This window comes from Carcharhinus amblyrhynchos, chromosome 14 (genome assembly GCF_965287045.1).
Source record: "Carcharhinus amblyrhynchos chromosome 14, sCarAmb.v2.hapA, whole genome shotgun sequence".
Taxonomy (NCBI): Eukaryota; Metazoa; Chordata; class Chondrichthyes; order Carcharhiniformes; family Carcharhinidae; genus Carcharhinus; species Carcharhinus amblyrhynchos.
This window is the reverse complement of record NC_137337.1, coordinates 4,118,837-4,127,552: the sequence shown is the minus strand read 5'-3', so window position 1 is coordinate 4,127,552 and position 8,716 is coordinate 4,118,837. Positions and strand designations below refer to the sequence as shown.

General features: G+C 41.3%; 1 protein-coding gene across 1 annotated transcript; it reads right to left on the bottom strand.

The window, feature by feature from the left end:
* Positions 1-791: 791 nt before the first annotated feature.
* On the bottom strand, positions 792-7,457 carry LOC145352200 (B2 bradykinin receptor-like). Its single transcript, XM_080201930.1, has 2 exons — positions 7,396-7,457; positions 792-1,884 (listed from the first exon to the last, which is right to left on the bottom strand). The coding sequence occupies exons 1-2, from the start codon at positions 7,398-7,400 to the stop codon at positions 792-794; spliced, it is 1,098 nt and encodes a 365-aa protein (XP_080058056.1). The 5' UTR covers positions 7,401-7,457.
* Positions 7,458-8,716: the final 1,259 nt, after the last annotated feature.

The following is an 8,716-nucleotide window of genomic DNA, read 5'->3' as shown; positions in this document are numbered from 1 at the left end:
ATAGAGAGAGATTGCAGAACTCAGATATAGAAGGATCTAGATATAGAAGGTGTCCTCATACATGAATCAGGAATAGTTAGTATGCAGGTACGGCAAGTGATTAGGAGGCCAAATAGAATGTTGGTGTTTATTCCAAAGGGAATAGAATATAAAAGTTGGGAAGTTTTGCCACAGTTGTACAGGGTGTTGGTAAGACCATATCGAGAGGACAACGAATATTTCTCGCCCCCTTATCTAAGTAAGGATATAAATGCATTGGTGCCAACCTCTCTCCCCTGGATAGTGATGGAGGCAAGGTCATTAAATATTTTTAAGTCTGAGGTAGTTAGATTCTTGATTAACAAGAAGTTGTTGTGGCTAAGCAATGTGGAGTTGAGGCCACATTCAGGTGAACCATGATCTTGTTGAATGGCAGAGCAGACTCGAGGGGCCGAACAGCCTACCCCTGCTCCTCCTGCAGATGTTTGTATGTTGTCCTTATCTCGCAGAGGGCACATTGCATCAGGAGTCATGGGATGTGGCAGGCAGCTCTTTAACAGACAATTTTCTCCATAGCACAGGGGCACTGATGGATATCATAGCATCTTTCCAGATTCATAGGATGGGAGCAGCAATCTGGACATGGATCATTGGCAGGCCTGGGAACCATGCTGATGTATCAGCTACATTTTGTTCCTTTTCTTTAAATTTACATGAAACAGCCCTCCTGTCATTTACAGAAAGAATAAAATGTCACAAAAATCAATGCCACCGCATCAGATACCATGTAACATAGTAGAAGGTGGTCTGCTTCATGCCTGCTCCCTATTGAACTGTTTACTGTTTACTGATGTGGTCTGGGTTGTAAAGGAGTCAGTGAAATTCCACGATGACATCCTCCTGGCTACGGTTTGGATACAAAATTCCTTTGCTTTCTTCCTGAATTGTTTTCCCACCAGGACATAAAGTATGGGATTGATGCAGCTGTTGGTGCATGCAAGAAATGTTGCAATCTGATTACCGTTACTAATGGCAGTGTGCCAGGTACAGCTTGACAATAAATTTGTCTGACTGAAGATGCTGAGAAACCGGAGGAGCTGAAAGGGCAGCCAGCAAATGATGAAAACCAAGAGGACAACGAGGACCAAACAGGTCGCCTTTCTTTCCTTACGTACTTGCTTGAAACGTTGCATTTGGTTGTTTCTTAGAACTTTCAGGATTTGGAAGGTGCAGTAACTGATGATGGCAGAAGGCACCAGGAAAACGATGACTATCAATGTAATGTCCATCTGCAGGTTCCAGGCTTGGTGGGGATATTTGATTAGGCAGGCAGAGATATTCAAATTTTCGATGTCGATCACTTTTCGGAATATAATGATGGGGCTGCTCATCAACAAGCCAAACATCCAGATGAAGAAGCAGATGACCTTGGCACATGAGACTGTCCGTATCCTGCCATGACCCAGGACTTTCACCAGAGCTAGGTAGCGATCGATGCTGACCATCACCAGGAGGTAGACGCTACTGTAAAGGTTCATGTAAATAACTGAGTTGACATAACGGCAGAGGAACTCTCCAAAAGGCCAACTGTAACGGCGGGCAATGTTAACAGCCCAGAATGGGAGGCATGCCATGAAGAGCAGGTCAGCACCAGCTAGGTTTCCCAAGTAGATCTCCGGCACTGTGCAACAGCCTTTGTGTAAACACATGACGATCAGGACAAAGCTGTTTCCCACAAGACCGATGATGCACACCAGCATTATGTAAATTGGTTGGAAGATAAAAAGCCACTCCCAGAAGTCACCTTCAGGACAAGAGTCTGAATCATTGAGGCTGCCAGCAGTGCTAAGATTTGAAGTTCCTGCCAGAAACTGATTCAGTGTTGTGTTGACTATCATCGCGGCACTGTCAGTAAGAAAAGAGAGGGCATAACAGTTAGTTTTTCCACCAAGGATATATCATTGTGACCACAACACAGAAGCTTTGGTACATAGGAGATCACATACAGAAAAACACAGCTGCAGAGGTACACAGCAATATAGGATTGTTGAACCATATGTAGAAAACAAACTGCTTTGGAGAGTAGTTCCAAAGTAGTGGTAGGCGACATGTTCAAATCCCATTAGATACTTGAGCACAAATTCTAGGCTGCAGTGTAACAATGAGAAAGTTCTACACTTTATATTTAATATTCATATTCATTCATGGGACGTGGGAGTTGCTGGCAAGGCCAGCCTACATTATACATCTCCAATTACCCTGAAGAATGTAGAATGGAATGCCACTTTTTCTAACTATTGGTGTAGATATATCCAAAGTTTTGGATTTTCACAGTAATTTCATTGCGGCGTTAATGTAAGACTACTTGTAACACTAATAAATAAACTTTTTAAACTATTGTTAGAGAGGGAGTTCCATGTTTTTGACCCAGCAATAAGTGAAGTTAGGATGGTGTGTGACTTGGAGGGGAATTTGAAGCTGATGGTGTTTCCTTCCCCTTGTCCCTCCAGGTGATAGAGGACACTGGCTTGGAACACACAGCTAAAGGAGCCTTGGTGAGTTTCTGCAGTACATTTTGCATACGGTACATCTGTGCAGCAGTGGTGTGCAGGGCTTGAATGTTTAATCTGGTGGATGGAGTGTCAGCTTTGTCCTAGGTGCTGTTGAGCTTCTGGATTATTCTTGGTGTTGCAATAACATGCAAGCAGATAGAAAGTATTCAAACATAGAAATCTAGAAAGTAGGAGTAGGCCATCTGGCCCTTCAAGCCTGCTCCATCAATCATTGTGATTATGGCTGATCATCCAACTCAGTAACTTGATCCTATTTTCCCCCCATATCCCATAACCCCTCTCACCTCTATGTCAGAAAGGTACGAGTTAAAATCCCACTCTGGAGACCCAAGTACCATAACCCAGCTTTATAATCTTCAGTGCAATACGAAGAGAATATCACACTGTCAGAAGGGTTGTCTTTTTGATGAGATGTTAAATTGGGATCTACCCTGCTCTCTCAGGTAAAAGATCCCATGTCATTATTTGAACAATAATGGTTTTGCTATTGGCCACAATAAAATCACAATAGTCACAGTGAGGAATAGCAATAAAGAACTATTTTAAACCAAAGCATGGAATAACTTTTCACAAGGGAATCACCTTTACACAACAGCAGAGAACATGTTTGCCATCTGAGAACATCTTTGGATCACAGAATTCATACGGTGCAGACAGACGCCATTTGGCCCATCATCTGTGCACTGGCTCTCCTAATGAGCATCATGACTTAGTATGATTCCCTGTAACCCTGCATATTGTTTCTCTTCAAGTAATCATCCAATGCCTTGTTGAATGTCTTGATTTAACCTGTTTCCACCACAATTCCAGGCAGTGCATTCCAGACCCCAATCACTTGCTGGGTGAAAAAACTTATTCTCACATCAACTTTGCTTCTTTAAATCCGTGCCCTCTCGTTCATGATCCTTTTATGAGGTAAACAATTTGTCCCTACCTATTCTGTCCAATCTCCTCATGAATTTGAACATCTCTATCTAATCTCCTCTTAGCCTTCTTCTCTCCAAGGGGAACAGTGCCAGCCTCTCCAATTTATCCTCATCACTGAAGTTTCTCATCCCTGGATCCATTCTTGTAAACCTCTTCTACAGTCTCTCCAATGTGTTCACATCCTTCCTATAGTGTGGCACCCAGAACTTTGCACAGTATTCCAGCTGAGGACTAACTAGTGTCTTCTATGAGTTCAGCATAACTTCCTTACTGGATAATTAACACACCTTTACACAATCCAGACCATCCATAGAGAACAACAACTAATGTCATTCCACAATAGCAACATCTTAGACCTCAGCTAAATACATGCACAACAGGGAACATCTGCACGCAACAGAAACAACTGTACAAAGAAGCCTTGCTTGCTGTCAGTATCTGTCTTCCTGTCTGTTATTGTCAAACATTCCCTCGCTTTCAGACTTTCTATACCTCCGCCCATACTTAGTCCCCATCTCTATCTAAATTGTTCAAAGACTTTGTTTCACGCTTTCAATATACTGATAGAAAACCAAGAAGAAAATATGCATATTTCCCTGCCTATTCTGCTCTGGATGTGTAATACTCTATGTTCTTGTGATATTGTATAGGCTGAGTGAACCTCACCAAATATGTTCCTATGCCCCAAGAAAGTGAGCTATTTGAATGTAATGATATTGTTTTAAAAGCACAATCTCAAAATTTGCAGATGACACAAAACTGAGAAGTATTGTGAATTATAATGTGGATAGTGATAAATTTCAACACAGATAGGCTAGTCGGATGGTTGGACACATAGAGTACACCTTTATAAAACACTAGTCACCTCAGCTGGATGGTTGCATTTAGTTCTGGCCAGCGCACTTTAAGAGGGTTGTGAAGGTTTAGAGAGGGTGCAGAAAAGATTTATGCAGTTGGTTTCCAGGATGAGGGTCAAGGGTTACATAGGCAGATTGGAGAAGCTCCGGTTGTTCTCCTTGAGAGGAGATTTGATAGAATTGTTCAAAGTTATGAGGGGTCTCAACAGGTTAGATAGGAGAGAAACTATTCCCAGTTTACTGTATGCAAATTGGCTGCTGTGTTACATAAGCACATAAGAACATAAGAAATAGGAGCAGGAGTAGGCCATCTAACCCCTTGAGCCTGCCCCGCCATTCAGTAAGATCATGGCTGATCTGATAGTGGTTCAGTTCCACTTTCCTGCCTGTTCCCCATAACCCTTAATTCCCTTATTGATCAGAAATCTATCTACCTGTGACTTAAATACATTTAACAAGGTAGCCTTCACTGCTTCAATGGGCAGAATTCCAAAGATTCACTACTCTGAGAGAAGAAGTTCCTCCTCAACTCTGTTCTAAATTGACTCCTTATTTTGAGGCTGTGCCCTAAAAAAGAATAGTAACTATGTTTCAAAAGTACTTAATTTGTTGCAATACTTCTGAGACACCCAGTGGTCATGAAAAAACCACCTCAATCTTTATTTTTTGGCTGAAGGATCAAAAACCAGAGAACACCATCACTGGCCAATGATGGTGCCATGAGGATCTGGAATGCACTGCCTGAGTGTCGTGGAAATAGGTTCAATTGTGGCTTTCAAAAGGAGATTGGTTAAACACCTGAATGAAAACTGAATGCAGATATATGGGGACAGCTAGGGGAGTGGGAGTAGTTAGGTTGTTCTTGCAGAGAGCTGCCATGGGTTCAGCAGACCAGATGTTTTCCTGTGCTGTAACCATTCAATGACTCTAAAGCAGGGACTTCTCACTGGTGCCCCAACCAATAACTGTCCTTCAAACAACATCACTAAAGAGGAACATCATTGTTCGTTGCTGCAGTAGGGAATGGGTTAATGAACTTTGTAATACTTGGAGAATGAAAAAAAGTATTGTACAACTTGTACGTAGCTTGTTTTCATGTATCTCAGATAGATACAAGATTTGTTTTCGTGTGCCCAGACAAAGAGACTGCAGCTGTCCTTGCTGTTGTACACAAGTTTATGATCGTCTGTTCAGAATCGTAGCTGACCCAGCTCGTATCTACGTTTGTGTCTTTAATTGCGTGGACTTTTGCCTAACATGGTGAAGCTTGCATGCTCTAAGTATATATTCATATATATTTGTTATGTACTGCTTATGTGTCATGTACCAAAATATTATATGCTATATAGCTTATGAACATAAATTGTTACACCGGTCCCTTTAATTTTAATTTGTTTTGCCGGCCTGTATGTTAGCTAAGGCTAAGCACACACGACAATTGCGGCCTTGAGATAACCATGAAGAAACGCTGAGGCAGCCATGTTTCCATGATGGAGGACAACTCACAGCCTGGGAAACTGCTGAGAATGAGAAGATGCATACGTAACTGGGGGGTATAAATATATGCTCTTAAGTTATGTTTGAGGAGACCCTGGGGAACCGCTATTAGGTACCAGGTGTATCTCCCAAAAGCTTTTGAATAAACTTGCTGTACTTTGACTCACAATTGGTCTCAGAGGTATCTTTACCTACAACATTGGAGATCCTCAAAGTGACTGCTGTAGTGCCCACATTGAAAAAGTGCATCACTGGCTCAAAAGTACTTCAGTCTGTCATGAGGCTATGAAAAGTATATTAAAAATGCAAGTCGTGCTGACACTACAATTAAGAAAGCCCACCAATACCTCTATGTTCTCAGAAAACTAAGGAAATTTGGCATCATAGAAAGCATTCTTTCTGGTTGTATCACATCTTTGTATGGGCTCCTGCTCTGCCCAAGACTGCAAGGAACTACAAAAGATTGTAAATGTAGCCGAATCCATCACGCAAACCAGCCTCTCATCTATTGACTCTGTCTACGCTACCTGCTGCCTTGGCAAAGCAGCCAGCATAATTAAGGATTCCATGCACCCGGGAAGTTCTCTCTTCCACCTTCTTCTGTCAGGAAAAAGATACAAAAGTCTGAGGTTGTGTACCAACCGACTCAAAAACCGTTTCTTCCCTGCTGCTGTCAGACTTTTGAATGGACTTACCTCACATTAAGTTGATCTTTCTCCACACCCTAGCTATGACTGTAACACTACATTCTGCACTCTCTCATTTCCTTCTGTATAAACTGTATGCTTTGTCTGTATAGTGCACAAGAAACAATACTTTTCACTGTATGCTGATACATGTGACAATAATAAATCAAATAATCAAATTCTGCTCCTGGATAAATCAAGTATGTAATGGATAATTTAAATCAAGCATTTAAAACTCATTTTAGAAAAACTAAAGAAAAAAATTAAACTTTAAAGGTGATAAGATTTTGGAATAAAGGCACAGATATGGGTGAAATATCAAAATGTCTCAATTTACCTTTTCAGTGAAAGCTGTTAGATAGACAGAGTGTCGATATTGAACACGAGGTCCACGAATATAAAAGCTGAGCTGTCCATTCACAATCTCTCAGGATACGCTTTGACACAGAGTCCAGATTACTCTCACACAGTGAGGTCTGGCGATCCCTCACTGAGAGGAAGCTGCTTCATGCTTCGGATAAGATTCCTTCGCCACAACTCAAACTTGTTAACCTGTTCTGACTTTTCTTTTCTCAGACACTGACTGTTTGCATTCCCAGCGCTTTTTCACTTCTATCTCTCTTTACTCATTTACCCAAGCCTGGCAGGGAGAATTCTGTCAGACACTTGAACTTTTGTATCCTGTACCCCTGGGGTATCTACCTGCCTTGCAGTGGGCAAAGTGTAACAGTCTGATCAATCAGATCCCCTGAACTTCTGATGAGTACTTCAATCCAGGAGCCTCATGTACCTCAATAACTGTTACTGATCACCACAAACTCTTGTCTAAAGACAACGTGACAAATATAAATGTGAAAACGGATCACCAACTCTTACCCCATGTAGAACGCCACAATTCGACTTTGCTCCAGTTGCTATGCCTGGAAATAACTAAATGCGAACAGGAGCGGGGTGTCTTTATCCTCCGCGGTCTAAGTACTTACACAAGCAAAGTGATGCTTCATGTCGTAAATATTTAACAGAGGAAATGGCTCAACCTCACAGCCGCTTTCCTATTATCAAAGCGGAAACATTCCGTTCATTCAATAGATTGGATTTATCATGCCTGAAATACATCGATTCGTCTTCATTTATCTTTTAAGGCGATTGATTAGATAAACATCAATTAGACTGTGTGTTAAGTAAATTGACGGGTTGACATTTCTGTTACGACTGACAAGTGCATTCTCTGGGATTTGGGCTGTTTAACTCTGTGGGAAATCGCTAATTTTTTTGCTGTCTGAATTAACATCAGGTTAAAGTATATCAGCAAACACCTTGGTGGCGTTAATGGAATTTTAAACAAATGTTTGATCCCAATTGTAAATACATTCTTTTTCCATGTATCTGCTCAAAGCTGTCCTGGTATTTGGAAGCTTATGGAGCGATTGTTATGGAAATGGTGAAAGTTGGAACGCTTGCGAAGTGATTAAGTGGCTTAAGAAAGTGATGGCAATGTGGAATTAGTTACCATATTAGTTACCACAAGCAAATAGCAGAGATGCATCCATTTTAATCTATTTATTCATGGAATATCGTCATTGCTGGCAAGGCCAACACTTATTTCTCATCTTATTATTACTCATGAGAAAATGATGACGTGACACTTTTCTGAATCCCTACAGTGCAGAAGGAAGTTATTGGACCCATTAAGCCTGCACTGAAAACAATCCCACCCAGACCCTATACCAGTAACCCCACACATTTAGTCTGTGAATCCCCTGACATTAAGGGTCAATATAGCATTGTCAATCTACCTAACCCGCACATCTTCGGGCTGTGATTAAGGTTGTTCCTGCAGTGCCTTCAAGAAGGGAATTGTGGGATTTTGACTCAGTGACAATGTTGGAATGACCATGTGTTTTAGAGTCAACACTGTGGGTGTATAAAAATAGGGAAGTTTTATTACAACACTAAGAGCCATTGGTGAGACTGTCCTGGGTACAGTTTTGGTTTCCTTACTTAAGAAGGGATATACTTGCATTGGAGGTAGTTCAGAGAAGGTTCAGTAGGCTGCTTTCCAAGGTGGAGGGTTTATCTTATGAGGAAACTTGAGCAGATTTAGAAGGTTGAGCTTCTACTCATTCTCATTAGAAGAATGAGAGGTAATCTTCTCAAAACATACAAGATTCTATGAGGGCTAACCTAGAAAGAAAAA